At 38.8% G+C, this 20,484-nt stretch overlaps 1 protein-coding gene across 2 annotated transcripts in view; it reads right to left on the reverse strand.

Moving 5' to 3' along the window:
- Window positions 1-20,484, reverse strand: part of KIAA1328 (KIAA1328 ortholog) — a 173,348-nt gene that overhangs the window by 12,845 nt on the left and 140,019 nt on the right. Inside the window, exons 10-11 of one of the 2 annotated variants that reach the window (XM_035310301.1) lie at window positions 17,050-17,162; window positions 12,803-12,815 (exon numbers count right to left, since the gene is read on the reverse strand). In XM_035310301.1, the coding sequence (XP_035166192.1) occupies window positions 17,050-17,162 (113 nt within the window). In that variant the 3' untranslated portion in view covers window positions 12,803-12,815. Of the gene's footprint in view, window positions 1-12,802; window positions 12,816-17,049; window positions 17,163-20,484 lie in introns of those variants that run through there. The other variant, XM_035310300.1, reaches the window with a different exon arrangement.

Consider the following 20,484-nt stretch of genomic DNA (forward strand, 5'->3'; position numbering starts at 1 on the left):
TGATATTACATAATAACTTTGCACTTCAGAGCATGCTTAGCTTTTATTCCCTTTAAGCACTCTGTCATCACAGCATATCTTTGGCGAGATCTTCACCCTTTATTGTTCTGGGCCAAAACTAAGCTGTCATCATCTTTCCTGCCATACCTCATCCCCCTACTTCTCCTGCCTTAACAGCCTTTCTTCTCAATTTCTTTTGCTCTTACAAGTTTGTCCCCCAGCATTTTTCCCCTCAAAGCAAGCTCTAATTCAATGAATCATCTTTAAAATTATGCTTTTTCTTTTATAATCTGCTAAAGCCTCTGACAAAGGGTTTGCATATGTAAGGCATAGTGCAATTCTGCACCTCCTCCCTGCCATTCTGGGTCTTGCCCCTTAGTTTTGATTTCTTTTTCATGTTTCGTTTCTTTTTCCTAGTGTGCTTTCAGCAAAGCTGGGACTACCCTATACCCCATACAATAGCTAGAACTTTGTAGGTACTAAAGAAGTAAAAAAATAAAATAAAAAAAAATAAGGAGCATAGCTCAGGAAAAAAAAAAAAAAAAAAAAAAAAAAAAAAATCCAGCTTGCAAAGTCCATCATCATTTACATGGATTAGCTATCTGCCTTTCTTCACAAGCTCAGTCCATATTCCCAGACTGCCAGATAATAAATCAACTTTTTGCTTCAGTTGTAGTCACTGGGAGATCTGTAGAGTTTTAGGTCAAGCACTTATAACCATTTTATGATTCCAAAGTTTCTTACTTTGTCATTTAGTTACTGAACTGTGAGCTTTCATTGACTTTCTAACCATTGTGGCAAGAACTGCTACTAGCTGTGCAAGATTTAAAACCTCATTAAGCAGAAGAACAAAATCGGGCTGCAGTAGTTTTAGGTATATATTGGGGTGGAATCATGACCCTACGGAAGCCAATGGAAGTTCTGCCACTGGCTCACAGGAGCTTTGTTTCTTCCCTATCTGCTATTATTTGTTGTGTCAGGATGAACAGGTATTGCAAAACCTCTATTTTACTCCTTGGAAATGCTTGGATTTTTAATTAATTAATTTATTTATTTTTACCTCTTTTATTTTTTTCCTCTACCTTGGTGAAATATTTTACATAGTCAACTGCTGTACCTAAACACAAACTCTTCCTGTGGATTTGTACTATTCTTCCCCTCCTGCTCGTCAGCTTAATTTCTTCTGCTGCGACATGGAGTGTTTAATAGCAAAATTCAGCTATTCAGAAACTCAAATTCTTTTGTTTCTTAATTATCTCTGCCCTGTCAGCTATATCAGTGAAAACAAGTTACCATTAGACAATTCAGATACCAGTAAACACCACGTTGTGATAATACAGAGTCCTGTATTACTGTCATTACAGAAAAAGCTGTTTCAGGGAGGTTTAAAAAAAATTAAATAAGCCCAGCACTTCTAAATGACCGAAAATCTAAAGATATCTTAATTATTCTTCAATATCTTAATCATTCTGAAGAATCATGATCTTGTATAATGGCCATTTTAAATGAGAGGTTTGCTGCTCTGCACAGTTGCCACTTCCTTCTAATTGTGAATTAAAGCATAATTTAGAGTGGCTCTACGCCAGCATGACTACAAAAATTTACAGACACTAACTCTGGTTGAAATAGGGGGAAAAAAGCAGTTAGATTTCTTTAAGTAATAGAAAATCACTCACCAAGTTGTACTTTAAAACAAAACACTAGAGCTTTAAGTTGACAAACTGACTTGAATTAAACCATACAAAAAAAGTGCTTGCACTGTAAATCTTACAGGGCAAAAGTGATGGTAGGTTATCATTCTGTTTATTAGCATGCACTTTGGAGAGTTCAGGGCAAGTATGGATACGCATTCATTCCATTTTATGCCGCACATTACTGAAAACGCATTCCCCATAAATAATTCATAAATGCATTGTCTGAAATTTCAGATTCCAAAAATACAACATGGTTTTCAACTTTATGGTTGCTTGGTCTTCAAAAAAGAAATAGACAATTGGATGGATGGACTTGGCAACCCTGATAAGAACCCATCAGTCAGAATTACACTCCAGAGGTAAATGCAAACATCTTCTAGCTCCTGATCCATGGAACAGCAAGGCCATGATGACAGCCCCTGTGCTTGTACCAGTCCCTTGGTAGGGAGCAGGGAGAAAAATAGGAAGGGCAGAAGTAACCAAGTAGTGAGAAAAAAAGTGTTCAGTGGGAGACCTGATTTTAAAAAGAATTTTTATCAGAAAATACAATGCCCTGGTCATCTCCAGTCATGAGCTGGGTGCATAGCCGGAGTGTTAGGAGAGGAAAGGATGCTTTGCAGGGTGGTGTGGTGGAAAGCTAATGGGGCTGAAGCTGCCTAAAAATCCAGAAAAATTTAAATTTGAAATATAGTAATAGTCAACATTTTAAAAAATGGACATATTTTGCCTTGCAAAAAGCCCATTTTCTGGCCAGACTGAACCATGAACTTGAGCTCTGTTGCTCTCAGCACTTAATTGGTATAAGTTCATTAATGGTAATGGCATAGTAACTGGCATAATCTTTTATGCCAGTTATGCTAGCATAAGAGAGGTGAATAGGATCTTACAGTTCATCTGAAGTCTAATTTCTGCTGGGAGCAGAGTGACCACAACTCCTGATGAAGAAGCTGAAGTATGCTTTATAGGGTAGAGCAGTTAAGTTTTACATGCCTTGTGATTCTGTATCGTGCTGACATTATATATGTAGTTTACGCTCAGTGGCTTCTTTTTCCTTCATAATGTACTCAGAAGCCTCACATCAGATAGCAAGTGCTTTTCAGCCAGATTTGCATTCACTTGCTCTGTTCTGCTCACCTCCCAGTGAGAGGCACACACAATTTCGGGTACCTTATCTAATGAAATCCTTGGTGCCTAGCCCTAACAGAACAGCCCACAATCTCGCTACATGTCAGCTCTTTCTCTGAACTCATTCAATCCGTTTTGCCTGAGAGCAAACATTGCCACCGAGCTTGAATTCTTGGCATCCCAATGTATTGATTGCTTCGGTGCAGACCATACGTGAAGAGACAACGCTCCCATAAAAACTGTATTCCAGAACCCAACTGCTGTAAAAGCTCCTGGTTTGCACTGTTAAACCTCTGGCTCTGTGGTGGAATGGTTGGGACTATCTGCTGTTCCATTCATTTCCAGGTGTGCTGAACTCTCTGGGGTAATCTTTAAATCAGCTGAGATTTCATACATGAAAGATGAGGATACATAATTCAAGAGAAGCCAGTGAGATAAAACAGTAGCTGCAAAAAAAAAAAAAAATGCAGTGTGCTGGTGGTGCCTGGTTTAGCATGTCAAAGAGGGGTGACTGCTGGTGAGGAGTTGCGCACTGTCGGCACGAGAGCATGCCGTGTGGCAAAGCAGGTAGCATCATTGTGAGCTTCACAGGGACACAGGCACCGAACAGGTTTGACACTGTGCAAGTACCGAGTTAGAAGGCACCCTACAGGAAAAGCCGGCAGTAAAGCATGGAGTACGAGGCACTCGGGCCTGGTGTCCCTTGGCTGTAGTCATCGCACGCTAACAACCTCTTTCAAAAACTTTACACAGGTGGTAGGTGTCCCACTGAGATAAATTACCTACTTTTGGTTGCTGAACAGATGGGCAGGGAAGTGAAATTTTAGTTTGTTCATTCCCAGCAGTAACTAGAAAAGATGATCTTGGGCTCTGCAGGATTACTTTTCGATAACCATACACCTGTGGATAGTCTACGCTTCTGTCAGAAACTGCATCACGTCATTGATACACTACAAAATAAGGCCGGGCATTTAACGGCTCAAGAGACTAATGCTAACACTCTCATTCCCATTTCCTTCTGAATAAATTCTAGGATGAGAAGGACCAGAAAGCATTCAAAGAGGGACCCAACAGGCAGGAGAAATGGGCCCACAATAATCTGATAACATTCAGCCATGCAAAATGCGAAGTCCTGCACCTGGGGAAGAATAACCCCAGGCACCAGTACATGCCATGTCTGACCGGCTGGAAGACAGCTCTGCCAAGAAGGAACTTGTCACCCTCGAACACAAAATAAATAAATAAATATAAGCCAACATAGAAAGCAGCATTGCCAGCATATTGAGGGAGGTGATCCTTCCTCTCTCCCATGTTTTGGTGGGACGACACATTTGAAGGGCCAGACCCAGTGCTGACAGACATGGACGCACTGGAGGGAGGCCAGAGAAAGGCAATGAAGGTGATTAAGGGATTGGGGTATCTGATGTGCAAGGGATGCCTGAGAGAGCTGGAACTCTGCCTGGAGCAAAGGCAGGAAAGGAGGCAGAGCCAGGCTCTTCTCAGTGAATGGATGAGGTAATAGGCACAAATTTAAACACAAGAAATCCCACTCAAATGTAAGAAAATAAAGCTTTCTGACTGTGAGGGTGGTTGAACACTGCCACAGGTTGCCCAGAAGGCTGCGGAGTGTGCATCCTTGGAGAAATTCAAAACCTGACTAGACACGTCCTGAACAACTGGCTCTAGTTAACCCTGCTGTGAGCAACGGGTTACACTAGGTAATCTCCAGAGGTACATTCCAACCTCGGCCATTTGGTCACTGGCTAGGGTGTTTTCATGAACGTATTAAACCTCACTGACAGTATAAGACAAAATCCCAAGGACTCACCATCAAGGATCAGACTCGGATTTGCCCATACAGTTCAGGCACGGTGCAACCAGGGAAGCTTAAACTGCCAGTGCCCGCAAACTAGAAAGCCCCATAAACCAATGCAAACATTAACCAAAGGCTTCTGCACAGAAAGGTCTGCAATTCAGTAAAACCAGACTGGATGCATGGGAAAAGCATAGGTCTTCCCTCCCTTAACTGAATTATTTGCATCTAGTCATGTACAAATACCTGACAGTGTAGCACACAGCCCCATGTGTGTGTGTATATATATATATAATATATATATTTATTTTTAATAAGAAAGCCATTTACACAAGTTAAGAAACTTAATAAAAGTATAGTTAGTATTTTCACTTTAAGCTTGCAAACATTTTTCTGGCAGAAATCTCCAGCTAACTTTACAGCAAGACCTCTCAAAGGAAACAGAACTCTTGCTAACAAAAAAAATAAAGAGGAAAAAAAAAGCACACTACAAAATGAATGTGACCCAGGGACTTACCCTTCTATGCAACAACACGAGCAGAGTGCACAGAGACAGTGAAGTCCGCAGGGCGTGAAATTAAAATTTTCACACAGATACAATGAAGTAATGATACAATGTTACAACCTTGGCACAAAAATCTTCTGGTTTGAGTAAAGTCAATGTCACGTGATGTTACGGTTTGTGCACTGGTAGAAATGGTCTGCTGCTAAAAAGTTCATAACAAAACAGGAGTGAAAGCAAGAAAATTGCATGGATAATTACAATAGCTCTATACATTCTAGTGATCTAGACGTTCCTTAAGATGCTCATCACAGCATTATCCAGTTGTCACTGCAGGCTGAGTTAAGAAAGCACACTTCTCTTTCACGCCTCAAAATCTAGGAGCTGAGATGCCATTAGGAGATAGGAAAAAGATGACTGAAAGAGATTTGAGCTTGGCAAGGAAAGGGGAGGGAGAGGACATCTCTTATTAGATCAGTTTGCTGCCTGTGAATGAGGTGGTTACGCAGGTTCCAAATTCCAAGCATACGGGTAGGAGTAGGGATGCACAGAGCAATTAACAGAGTCAAGCAGAAGCTGGGATGAGCAGCATCTGGAGCATTGTTAAAGTCCTTCTAGGAATTGTTTCACCTCTTACAGTAAAAAGGGGAAGTGGCACTGGAACAGCATAGGCTCATCAGAAAGGACAAGGTCATTGCAACAAAAGTGGAGCTTGCAAAATTCCCCAGAAGATCCATGTGCAGGGGCATGGACACGAGTTCAAGAGCTTGCTACACCAGACCTGAGATTTGCAAAGCAATATATAAACTGCATCCCTTACACCACAAATACACCTACACATTTCATCACTGAATTATCAGACAATCTGCATGGAGCAGAAAGCATTTCATTTCTAAGAATATGAAAAAGTCAGCAAACTCATAAATCATAAAGCTGCTTGTCCATTATGATGTTTCACAGATACCTGATAAACTGACAGATGTGTGTGCATTCTACGAAATATATTTTTATAGGTCTGAACTGTTGGGAAAAAAATCTGAATTCAGCACTACTGCTCATCTCAAAGCAGGTTTTCATGATCAGAGGCACAGAAGTTATACACACAAGTACTGTTGGCAATGCGAGTGGTGTGTGCCACTGGCCGTTCAGGAAATGTAACAGAAAAAGTCAGTCTAACAGTGCAAAGGTCATTCCTTACATGGCATGTTTCTCACCCTACTGATCCAGGACAGTACGCACAGAGAAACATACAGCCAAGTGTGACTTGATAAAATCTTCAAGTCTTCAGCTTATTATTATTATTATTTTTTTAATTTTTCTCATTTCATTCCAGTGATTTCATTAGGTTAGACTTCTTCATCTTTATTAAAAAATAATCAGAACTGAAATGTTTCAGTAAACCCAATTTCTGTTTTAAGTAGTAAAAGATGATTCAATGCAGATGAAGCAAAAATGAAAGTTAAAAGTACAATAGCAGTATAGGTTTGGGGAATCTCCTTTAAAAGATTTTAAATACATAAATTATATATTAGTACTCTAAAATGTCTTTTTTGATGTTGTTATTATTATTATTATTATTACAGAAAAAGAACTTGAAAAAGCAATTTTTTTCCCACTATGTTCTCCAGCTGTACATATCAAACCAAATCCTTTAAAACTTATGGTTAGGATGAACCACAGGAGAAAAACAACACTTAAGGCGCCTCTACTAAAACATAACTTTGTACAGGACAGAAAACAAAGAGAATATTATGTTCAGTAAAAGGCTTAATTTTCCATTATGTTTTCAAATTACTTCTCCTGAACACATTCAGACTATAAGAAATAATTCAGCTTTCTTCTTGCAGAGGGTCATAAATAAAGTACAACCTCATAAAAAACACAAAACAAATATATGACCCAAAATTACTTTGGGGTTAGAAACAAGTCGCACAAAGAAATTTGTACACTAAACATAATGGGTATCTATAAAGAAATGGTATGTCATCTGAAATGAAAAACAAACAAACAAAGCAAACCCCAAATACTTTAAGATTATCTAAAAGTTGACGAGATAACTTCATTGCTCCAGTGACAGCCTGTCATGAAGCATAATTACCAATATCTAATAGCATTAATTTTTGAAAAGGAAATCTGTAATAGGAAGAGAATAAAAGTCACACCTTACAGTAGAAATGGGTGCATTCAGCTTGAACAAAGATCTGTAGATTGACATTAAGCTCCTTGCTACAGCAAGGGACTAGGAGTTTGACTTGGTGATTCTTGTGGGTCCCTTCCAAGTCAGGATATTCTACAATTCCAGACCCAGTACAACCCCATCAACTCTAAGTTGATTCTACCCCATCAACTCAAAGCTCTATCAGAAAGTGGAAGGTATGCTACATGATTCAAAGTTCCCAATAGTAGTGATGGAAAGCCTACAAAACCAAAATGTATTAAACAGTTCAGTATTATATTACACTGAATCATGATTTTCCCTACCTAAATAAGGAAAGATACCATAGTTATTATTTGGAACATCAGGGCCTGCGGCTTCCGTTATGTCCTACCGTAATTCCATTTAAACCCCTGGTCTAATTCCAGATACGTAACATTATAAGCTTGTGACTTAAGCCCAAGTATTGGGATTTTCTACATTTTTTAACAAGGACATTAAGGAGATGAACATAGGGGATGGCTGGACCTTGGAGGTCTTTTCCAACCTTGATGATTCTATGATTCTAAAGTTATTTAAATTTAATTAGTAATATTATGGATGACTTTAGCTAAAAAGCTGTAGAAGCTAGACAAAACCTCAGTGATAGAGTCTTGGAGTAGGTAAAGAACACAAGATGTCAGGATATTGCCTAGCTAGGCCTCAGGCCTCTATCTGAATTCTGATACCTGCTGGTTTATCCAGTACACAAGATAACAAAGAATTGTTCCTTACTCATTTTATCCATTTGACTTTTGATTTTATATCTCCAACATAGTACAACTTTTCCAATCTGAGTCCTAGTTGGTTGGGTTCCGCACTTGAGTCGTGCCATGGACAGTTCAGATGTTACCACCAAAGAGCAACAACAACATTTCAAACTTAGATTCAGCATCTCTGTGGAGCAAAAATCCACTATGGCAGTCTTACACTTCAGAAGTGGACACAACAAAAAAAATTAGGAACTTTGTTAAAGAGAATGTAAAAGGGCAGTCCAAAGGGTAAAAACATTTATAAATGGCACGCATTTGTTTAATAGTCGTGCTGGGTCTTCATAAAAGGACACAGCCTATGAAGGCAGACTTTAGAAAGATGAAACAGAGTCATACTACCTAAGCAGAACAGCAAACTACACAGTTACATCCAGTCAGGTCCAAATAAGGAAAATAACAAAGAAGCTCTGAGAAATTAAGACAAGAGGAAAAAAATAAAAAGCACATAAAAAAAATATTAAGGGTTACCTTGAGAAAAACATAGGGTTTAATAACAAATCTTACTTTAAATACATCAAAAATAGGAAGTCTGAGTATCAGTCAAAGCCAAGAAGGAGCATCTAAGGATGATAAGACCATAGCAGAAAAGGTCAATGAGTTGACACACATTCACCATGAAGTTTCTGATGCCAAAGAGGACAAGGTGGAAGACTTATCTCAAGTTGAAGCGCCAAATAAGTACATTACAGAACAAATCAACAGAATGAACAATAATAAGCTGCTAGAATCAGCTGGTACTCAAACTTCTGCAGGAGCTCAGGTACAAAATAGCTGAACTGTTAACTGTAATGCATAGCTAATTGCCTAAAACTGCCTCAGTTCTGGGGCAGTGAAAATTGGCAAATGTTTCTTTTTAAAAGGATCTGGAGCAACACACTAAGCTACAGATGAAGAACTCTGATGCTTAGAACAAGCAGATTGATAGTAATTATAATAAAGAAACAAATCCATAATGCAAACTTGACACATTGTTGAAAAGTATTTCTATTAAGTCACAATCCAATGGAAATCTCTACTGGATTTGTAAAACTATTATGCATCTGGAAAAGAAAAATACAGTTTGCATAGTTTATCTGGAGTCTCAAAATCAAATCTGTCACCAAAGATTCAAAACTTTCCATAAACTAAGAGGAAAATCCATTAATGGATAGATAACTTGTTAAAAGACGGGAAATAAAGAGAGGACATTAAAATTGGTCTGTTGTAAAGTGGCCAGGGAGGTCACCAATGGAGCCTCACAGAAACCTGTTAGGACCTGAACTCTTTAATGCATTCATAAATGGTGTAGCGAAAGGACAAATAATGAGATGACATTCACTGCTGATACTATGCTGATACTATTCATGGTAGTAAAAACAAGAGCTGGAGGTCTTCATTGAGGCAGAGAATTAGAATATCATGAAGGAAAAAAAAAGGCACATTAAAAACTAGTCCTGGAAATGGGGCAAATCTAATGGTATAAAGTGCTGGTTAATGTCCTTAAGAGACAGTGGCCAAGACTTTCTTTTTTAAGTAGGCAACTCATCATCTGGAAATAATTGAGAAGACAGAGCTGTGTCTGTCTTCTGAGACCATCTCCCAGTGCACACAACATTTAACTAGTAGAGACGGGAGACGACTGGTGCAAAGCCTTGCTCAGACCTCATTGCAGTATCCTAATTGCCTATGTTCAACTCACAGGGTGTCACTTTAAAAATAAATAAATAAGTAAGAATTCTTCAAAGCAGTGAGAACTCTGATTCTTTCCAGCTTTCCCTCACCACAGTTTTTACTGAACACATTATCACAAGCTTGCGTTCCACTGAGGAAGATGCTGTATGCTTGCAATCACACGTGCACTCCCTCTCCCAGAGTTCTCAGTAGCTAAGCCCTTTGATTTATAACTCGAGTATTAAAATTGTATTAATAATCAAGGCACTGACCATGAAGCACACAGGTTAACCCTGCGTTTGCCTCCAATCCATAATCAACACATGAATGACAAACAACTTATTTTTAGTTCCACATATTCAGCTACAAGAGGAATAAGATGTCAGTGTGTGTTACTCCAGGCTTATTTTACAGTCCACAGGAAGACAGGCATCACCAAAAGGTGATTTAGCTGATCCTAAAATAAGTCATCGACCATAAAAGGACCTGAGGGTAACTAGCTCAGTTGTCTCAAGATAAGCAAGATGAATTCCACCCTAACTACACTAGCATCACAGTTAATCATCGTTATTACGTGGACTAACCAAGCACGGAGATTCACAGTGCCAGGATCCTGCCCTGAAGAGTTTACAGCCTGAAATTCCAGGCAGGCAAAGGAGAGAGAGAAAGGGGAATACATTAACACATAAGCAATGTGGTGGAAGTATGACAGAGCCATATTTTGGGAGAATGGCTTCTTAAAGTAAGATGTGATGATTCTGTATATATTATTACTCCATTCTTCCCCAGGAGAAGGAACACAGAAGTGACTACAGTGCTAAGAGGAGAACCATGCAGAACGGTTCATTACAGAATCATGAAGAGAGGAACCAAGACTGGCCTTAATTTGTCAAGCTCTGTAGAAACTGCCATGACAGCAATTCCAGGGAAATGTTTAAAAGCTACAATGCAGTGCTTAGGCTACTGGTGGAGGGGGGGGAAAAAAGTCAAAAGGTTTTTTTGACAAAGGGGCAAAGCAAAGCACAGCAGGAACCTGAAAATAGCGTGTATTCTGAGACTAAGTCTTCAATGCTGTGATTACAAGTACAAATGAGAATCACATCCAATGAAGATTTAACAAGGTATTTGAGAACCTGCAAAAGCAGTGGGAAAAAAAAAAAAACACCACTATGCAAAAAGTAATTAAGATAACAATGAAAATGATGGTAAGAAACAGACTTAAGGAGTTAAGTCAGCTTCATAATATGATTTGTAGTCTATTTTCCTTTGCTTATTATTACTTTCTAACTACAATCAACTTATTGTCATACCACTGAATGATGTAAACCTTGCCAACTACTTCAAAACTGACACGTTTTCTGTTGCACTGAACATTCCCAGAAGACATTTCCCCTCATTTTAATACAAAATCCTGTCAGATCCACATAGCTGAATTAAAAAATGTGTAAAGAATATGTAGCTGTAATAGACCTCCCCCAACTAGTCAACTTTGGAATAAAAGACGATCAAAAAAGACTCAAAGATCCAGTGCTAGATTAATGCAAATATCTGCCTGTTTGCAAGTATACTTTTTGATTAAACTGGCATACATCAAGTACAATTAGAAAGGTTATTTATAACTAAGAAATACATAATTCTGCATTTTAATGAGGGTGACAATTACAGCCAACAGTTGCTAATTAACATTAATCCTTTTGCACTGCAAGTCAGAATTTCCCAATATGATTTTCATTGTCAGCAATGGACACACCACAACTATTATCGCAAAGCAGCTATTAGGCAGGTATTAGGCAGGCTGCTTTGACACAAATAGGTGTTCTCGTTACACACAGTAAAGAGAAAGAATCTGATGATGCCTTAAATTTGATAACCTCAGATGTAAATACAGAATGTCATTTTAAAATTTACTTTATGTCTACCATGTGAAATATAATCAAGGCTTATCATTTTCATGGCTGAACCCAATTCCAAGTTTCCCAAGAGTCAAGCTTCACAGGTGAAATCTGATTTCAACACAAGCTTGAAATCTCTCATTGTTAAATTTGGTTTTGATCTCCGTTCTAGGTTCACATCTGCATTTCACATTTGAGACTTCAAAGCTTTTAGTAGTCATAACAGAACAACATAGATAAGGACCAGTGTTTGTCCTGTTTGCTCAGCTTCTGACGCCAAATTCTGGAGCAAGGGCTGAAGAGATATGAACGACTACTGCAAATTGATATGCTCCTGTAGCATATCCTTATTGCATTTTCTTTCTTACATAGAGTATCAAGAGAGATATATATGAAAAATAAAACCTGATTTTTAAGTCCTAATTTTCCAAAATTGCTCTAATATATTTCTATTATTTGATTAAACATTTCTCTGTAAATACATGCCATGTCTATAATGACAACTGTTGACCTTCTTGAACGTTCCTTTTATTGATAGTCGTGATCTTCTAAAAGAGACGGTTTAGATATTATATGTATGTATTTTGAGAGGAGAAATTATCTCTCTTTTAGTCTCCCAGCCATGGTCTTTTCAGAAAGAAACACCAGAAAACTATCTATCAGTCTCTTCATACTGATCTTTAACAGGAAGAGACCTGGTCCAAACACCATCAAATGCACAATACCGTAATAAAGCCAGTAAATAAAGCCTGTAGAAGAGTGCTGAGGTGCTCACCAGCTGGGTCAGGCAATTGGAGTGGGATCAATGTTAGATGTAAGTAAATGAGAAGGCAGAAAAGGAGAATTGTGAGCAGTAAGCAAAGAAACCTATAATGCACTTCTTACAAAGTGCTGTAAATTTCACATTTATTTTGTAAGTATGAGATAGATGGGTTATTTCTACATACAGAGGTGCCCAACTAAAATCAAGATAAGTGATATTAATGTCCTATGGTCAGTATTATTGAACCTCGAAAGCAATAAACTATGAGTCGATAAATATTACATTTGCAACATAGTTAACATTCTTCTACTGTCTCTGGCACTTATTACACATTGTAACCGCAAGTCTACAATACATTATTCATATTTGGGGTGTCACTGAGTGATGGATTGCTGTAAGAGAGGCTGTCCTTTAAATAAATCAACAAATAAAAATGCAAATGTTAACATTTTCAGCCACAACTTTTTCCATCTTGAATAGGGAATGAAAATTTCACATTATATCGACAGCCAGCAGAGAGAACAATTAACAACCTACACTGTGAATAAGAGAGATTAATTTGCCAACGTCTGGTTTTATCACTTGCATATGGAACTATATTGGACTTTTTGTGCTGCTGGCTCTCTCAGGGAGTAGACAAAACTTGTGTCTTCTATCATGTTCATCACCTAACTCACCACCTCGCTCCAAACACACTCTTAATTCCTTTAAGTGCTCAAAAGTTAGACCTAGAATGGAAGTTTTGTCTTCCCTGTCCTCCTTTTGAATCTCAAATCATGTCTTATTCTAAGGGGGAAAATAATCTATTTCTTTGGCTGTGCTTTCTTAGACAATACAGGAGAAGAAACTTCATGGTATTGTCTTAAGAGCTGAACAACATTTAAGCACCCAAAACATGCAGAGCTGAGAGGCGTAAGTAAAGCAAAAGATTAAACCTCATCAGTGTTGTATTTCCTAACATTCAGCATAACAGATCTGCTCTATACTATTCCAGTGTGCATTATTAAGTATACAATTCTGCACGTTGTATTTTACTTCAGATATTAATTTGCTTAAAAGTCCCTGAATACACATTCACCTGAGATGTGCTGGGCAATTGGGTAAATAGTTTTGTTTTTAAAATGTCCCTAAACACAAATTTACACAATACAATCTGTTTATAAGAACTCCAACAGGCCACTGTAGCCTAACAGATAATAATATAGCTCAAATATAGTATTCATATTGCAGGAACTTCTAAATCACTTATTTTAATGGCTAAAAGAAACTTCATTCCAAGACAATGCATTCAGCTAGCATTAAAGCTCTGATTTAAAACTGCAACAAGAAAACATAGGCTTAATGCTGAAATCCCAGACTATCACTCAATCCCTTAATTTACCTAACTGTTCTTAAATTCACTTCGTAGATGCCCAAAGTGAAGAATGTTACAGGAGAATTATCTGTTTCCATGGTGAGCAGAACAACCTTTGCCTGTGTCTTTTTAAGTGCTTGATTATCCGCAGTGTTATAGGACATACTGTGCCAAACTCAATGGTGCAACTGTTTCTACATGGGGAGAGCCTGACAACTGTACCAGGGCTATAATCAAATTAAATGGTCTTTCACAATGCACAATTTACAACACTTTTTTATTTTAAAGCGTAACTTAATATTTTGATTTAGAACAGCTTCATTTTTGTTGTGCAACACAATCCCTGTTTTGCTGAAATCATTACCTGATGATAGCTAAGGTAAAATCTGGTTTATACAAAAACTTTTCATTACTAAATGAAAGCATATAAATGCTGCTACTTCCCCACTCCATCTCCCTTCCAGCTCACAGACAAAAAAAGCAGAGCCTTGCTTCTAGACAAACAACAGTTATGAAGAAGATGTCCCTGGTCACCAAAAAGGCAATGCCTTAGGTAGTCAGCGGGCCAATACTTCAGGAGTAAGGAACAGAACTTACTCTTCCGAGTCCGAATCTTGCCTGTGATTGTTTTCCAAATATATCAGCTTTGATCTAGATAAACAAGCGCATGGAGTAAAAAAGCCTTCCAGACCTGCTGTGAACATAATTTCAAGGGGCTCATGCAGGTGTAGACACTTGGCTTAACAACACTGGATAACCAAACATGTAATGCTTGGCTGCATTATGAAAAACAGCCATAGGCAAGCATAAAAGCATGATGGGCAAACAAATTCACTATTAGACTAACTCAGGATGCCAGAAAAAGAAGCATTTTTCTTTCAGAGATAGCACTGAGATGACCTTGTGCACATTCATTCTGAAAGTCTGGTCCTTCTACGGCTGTAGCACTAAGAATGTCGAAGCACACACCTTTACCTTCTCAGGACACGCTTCTTGTCCCAGAGGTGATTCACAGAGAGAGAAGAAAGTAGCACTGCAGCGATTCTTCCTGACGCAGGAGGTAGCTGTAACATGCTGAAGCCTCCACTGAGCCCTGCCAAGGAGGCTATCAAGCCAACACATCTTCTACCTGCCATGCCTGCTTATCCAGCCAGCCCTCCCAGAAGCTGAGTGAGCACCCTAAAGCCTCGTGCTGGCAGGGAGCTTCTGTCACTTTCCAACACCTTCTCCCTGGCAGGCTTTCCATTGCTGCTACTGCCGAGTGCCAGGGTTTGTGCTAGTTAAAGCTGGCACAAACATGAGTTGAATCTAGTCCTATAAATTTAAATAGTCAAAAGTAATTAGATTTACATGTACTGCCGAATAAATAAATTTGCTCTAAGGCTTGGGCTTTGTGCTGCAAGTTTCCGTCCCATGCCAACTGTTGTGGTTAAGCTGTTAACCCCCCCCCCCAAATCACAGATTATAACGAACATGCTGACAAACCCTAACTTTAGTGGCACAAAAGCAGCAATAATTCTCAATATTGATTAATTTAGTTAGTTAAACCTGCAGTCTAAGCTTATAACCATTCAGTGATAAATTGAGACTGACCTGCTGCTCAAGCAGGTTTTTTGATGAAGGATAGGATCAGCTTTAGGTCTCCACAGAAATACTTGTCCATTTACCACTTTCAATTAGAGAAGGCCATGAGTAAGGGAAAGCACAACATGGCTGCTTAAGCTGGTCAATTATACTTACAGCACCAACAGAGAGAAAGCAAGCCAGTGAGAGCCAGAGAGAACACCCCAGTAATACAGGATTTTTCAGAATTTGCCATCAACTGGTAAAATAAAACTTTAAAGATGACAGCTAATCAGACTTGTTACTGATCACTTTATCTGATATGATTTCTAACATATCATAGCATATTTCAACAATTATTTTACTCCCCTCTGTGGAAAAGAATGGACCATCAATCCTCTTGAATAAAATTCCTTTTTTCTGAGCAGTTGTTGTATGATGTGAATAATTATATCTACTCCTCAGTGCTTGAATAGAATCTTAACTTACTACTATTAGGTGGTATCAAGCAGTATCTTTACACACTCCTCATCTGATATTACTGCCTTGCAAAGGTAACCCTTGCTTCTAAGAGAAATGCTAAGGCTGTCTTGTAGTTTCTGTTTGCTTAAACATACGGTTACTTGTGGGAAACAGAGCCCAATCTATCTCAGTTCTTAAATCCTCACAGAATTATCATCTTTTCCTTCAGAACAACAACAAAAAAAGTGTTTCCATAGCAAGTAAGTACAAATTTGTCAATATTGATAGTGATTTTTCACCTATTATGTATCGCAAGTTCTCTCAGAAGATAGAAATAAACTGCCAGCTGCTGCCAAGAATACAGGGATGATATCAAGCATACATTTTCCTAGTCCACTGGGCCAAGAAAAGATTAAATCTGACTCAAGCCCTCTCATTCTCCAAAAAACATTTAACTCTTCTTATGAACGGTTGTATAGTCTTGTCATTCCACTGCACAAAGTCATCTAACTAATGGTGTAAAATATAGCAAATTCATACTTTAATCTGCACTTACTCAGTTGCTTAACTAAAGATTTTATTACAATAAAATATGGGATATGATAAAGAAAACCAAGAATTGTATGCTGTTTTTCTAGGCACTTACCACTAGAATTGTAATCCTGCCCAAAGAAGGCAAGTTGTTTTTAGACTCTTAAGTGTAACAACAATGCTGCTTTCTGTTTCTTCATTGGAGCAGAAGTGATAATGCTGCTTTTCCAGCGCATTTAGTGCAGATATATAGCATAATCAGGAATTGCTGACTTAATGTGATTTTGTTGCTTGTCATTAAACATAAAATAACTCTGGTACAAAACATTTTAAAAGAAATGCCATTTGATAAAATATGGGGGGGTGGATAGGGGGGGAATGGAGTACAGGGGGATTAAAATCTTCAAGTGGATTTAAAGCCTAACATGGGTTAACACCATCCATTCAAATTATTTATAAATGTATTTAATGTGTTAGGACTTGGAACATAAAATACTTTCTATTCAAAATCTAAGTAAAATTAAAATGTTAGAACTTGGCATATTCCTGCTTTTCTTATTCTAACAAGCAATTTAAGGCTTACTATAAATGTCAAAAGGATATGGCAGTTTTTAGCTTATATTATCCATCTTGTGCTAACATGAAATATCATAGAAATTCAGCCACTTCCCTGCATCTAGGAGAATTTGATAGTTGCGTTTGCAGAATCTTAAACCAGAGATTACCCAGAAACTTACCGTGAAGTGTCATGCTCGATTGGTGATGTGGCTGTGGTTGCAAGCTCTTTGCCTCTGCCTATCAGTCCAGGAGACGTGGCTGCATCCCTTCTAGGTCCTGAAGTTGTCCCTGTGAAACAAAGTGAAGATAAGTCAGATATCAGAGGCTAGTAAATTTGAGGCAGCTATTTCGTGATTCTGCATTATTACAGAACACCAAGACTAAAAGTAGCAATGTTTTTGGAGTGTTTTATATACAGTTAAGTGGCAATCAAAGAATTAATTATCAGTTGACAGTACTGCGTATAGCATGCATTTCAGGATCATGTATAATCAGATTGATGTAATAAGACATACAGCCTTCATCTTACTGTCCAAAGCCTGATGGACTTACACTGTAGACCATTTTCTTAGTGGTGGGGTAAAATTAGGATCCACAGGATGCAGCTTGTTTCACAGACATAGCTCTTGTGACATTTTATTATGTGTTTTCGTTTTGTTTTGTTTTGTTTTTTCCATGTGTAACTATCACTATTTTGCTTTCAGTAAAATAGGACTGCTAGTCCATTCTTTCCTTTCATCCCCCAAATCCTCAAATTATAAAACACCTCATGAAGTTCAACAAGGCCAAGTGCAAGGTCCTACACCTGAGTTGGGGCGATCCCAAGCACAAATAGAGTCTGCATGGAGATGGATTGAGAGCAGCCCTGAGGAGGATTTGGGGTTGTTGGTTGATGAGAAGCTCGACATGAGCCAGCAAGGTGCACCTGCAGCCCAGCAAGCCAGCCGTGCCCTGGGCTGCACCAACACAGGATGGGCAGCAGGGCAGGGAGGGGATTGTCCCCCTCTGCTCTGCTCTCCCGGGACCCCACCTGGAGCCCTGCACCCAGCTCTGGGGCCCCCAGCACAAGAAGGACACGGAGCTGTTGGAGCAGATCCAGAGGCCACAAGGATGCTCAGAGGGCTGGAGCACCTCTCCAATGAAACAAGGCTTGTACGAGTTACAGTTGTTCAACCTGGAGAGGAGAAGGCTCTGAGGAGACCTTACAATTACCTAAAGGGGCCTACAAGAAAGCTGGAGGGGGAATTTTTACAAAGGTGTGTAGTGATAGGACAAGAGGTAATTGCTTTAAACTAAAAGCGGGTAAATTTAGATTAGATATTAAGAAGAAATTAATTACTATGAAAGTGGCGAGGCCTTGGCACAGGCTGCCCAGAGAAGCTGTGGCTGCCCCATCCCTGGCAGTGCCCAAGGCCAGGCTGGATGGGGCTTTGGGCAGCCTGGGCTGGTGGGAGGTGTCCCTGCCCATGGCAATGGGGTGGGAGTGGGTGAGCTTTGAGGTCCCTTCCAACCCAAACCATTCTGTAATTCTATTAACTATTGACTTCATCAGCATGTAAACTGCATTTCTGCTGTTATAGCCCAGTATGCAGTTTGATTGCTCCATCACACAAGCACACTGCTGACTTGTGTTTAACGTGCTGTTCACCAAGAACCTCAGCTCTCTTCTGTCAAAACTCCTTTCTAGACTGTTAGCACCCAGTTGGTCCTGTTGCATGGGGTCAGTCCAAACCAGCTGCAGGAACTGGCACTTCCCTTTGTTGAACCTCAACAGGCTTCTGTCAAACCAATTCTCCAGCCTGCTAAGGTCCGTTGAATACTGGGCCCAACTTCCAGCATATCGACTGCTTCAATATGTTGGTGTTGTGTACAAATTTGCTGAGGGTGCCTCCTGTCCCACTGTTGTGATTGTTAATGTTAAACAGCATCGGCCTTGATATAAGCCACTGCAGGACTTCACAAGCAACTGTCTGCCAGATGGACTGAATACAGCCCTTTGATGTTGGAGATCCAGATGATTTTTTACCCATCTTCCACCTTGCACCAATCCACCTGAGAACTAGGTTTTATAGGTATGATTTAGTTAGACACCTTGCCTCCTCGTAGTCAGTGCTAAGTGGAATATGCAAGTTATGGGTAACATGATCTAGTACATAAAAGCCTGGGGGGGTTGTGTTTATTTATTTTTTTAATCTATCCTAACTAGCACTGTCCAACCAACATCACTTAACTAAACAGTAAATATGGGGAAAACTACAAGTCTCAGCAAAAATTAAAGTCAAAACAGTATTTAGCTCTTTAAGTAATTCTGTCATGCGTAAATATTTTCAGCTCTGTGAACAGCAACTTTATCTACCATTCATGCTGAAATATGAAGCAATACATCAAGGTTGGAACTCCAGCTCCAGTGCAAATTTACAGACATCCAAGAGATTAAGATTATTTAAAATACTGCATTGATTTAAGATGTATACAAATATATGCATACGATCTAGTAAAACCACATGCTTTAACGTGTATTCTAGGGAGGCTAACAGAGACATGGGTTCTTACTGTCCTGCTACAATGCACTGTGCTTCCGTACTATGTAGTGAAAAAAAAAACTTGCTAACAAATAGTTAATTATCAGTGAAGGAACTCTTAGAAATATCATGGGGATATATGTTGATTGTGTGTCCCTGGTAACTTGATAGAGTGCCAATCCACAATGAGAAGAGTGGGTATGCATATAAAGACTGGAAGCCTCTTGCTTAGAGTTTTGGCTTCATGACGGAAAAAGAGGTATTTAGAAATCATTCCATGTGACAGTGAAATAAGGCAGCTGGATCTTAAGAAACTAATACTGAAGTAATAAAAACCTGGCAAGCATGGGAGAATATATTCAATTCCTAGTATGAGAAAAGGCTGGCACGTTGTCAACATGCTACATTCAAAGCAAAGTAGATGTATTTCTCCGAAAAAGAAAATATGTGGACTCAGAAGTGGCCAATACAGCCTCGAGGGGACTGTTCAAAGACCCACATTTGAAAATACTACTAGGGCCAGAAATGGCAAGCAAGAAAAGGAACTAAGAAATAATAAATTGAGGCTGTTAGGCTGCATAGAGCTAAACAGAGGTACCAAGAAATCCTGAATAAGTGCATATAGAAACAAAAAATGTTTAAAAATACATATTGAATAAGGCATAGAAGTCTACAGAGGGAAAAGAAACACCAAAGAGAAAGCAGGCCTATTAATACACAAAGAAGATTAAATCAATAATGATCCTAAAATGGTCAAGCTACTACTAATTGTAAAATATAGTGCAAGAAAAAAATAAAGAAAAGGAATATTGGCAAATACTGCCTATATAAAGCTGACGAAAAGGAATTATCAGGGGGGAGGAAGTTACAAAATCCTTAGTCTGAAGGATATATATTTCATGGCTAAAGGGAATTAGTTAATGAATTTATGAAGCGACTGGTAATTATTTATGAAAAGTCATAGAGAACTGGGCTGATGCAAATGACAGCAAATTAATTAGATTTCCAGGTGTTGGAAGACAGTATGAGACTGGAGAAGTTGCAGATGACCTAGAGAAGCAAGGAACATGGAAAAAGAATAGACACAT

The sequence above is a fragment of the Oxyura jamaicensis genome, chromosome Z (assembly GCF_011077185.1).
Source record: "Oxyura jamaicensis isolate SHBP4307 breed ruddy duck chromosome Z, BPBGC_Ojam_1.0, whole genome shotgun sequence".
Taxonomy (NCBI): Eukaryota; Metazoa; Chordata; class Aves; order Anseriformes; family Anatidae; genus Oxyura; species Oxyura jamaicensis.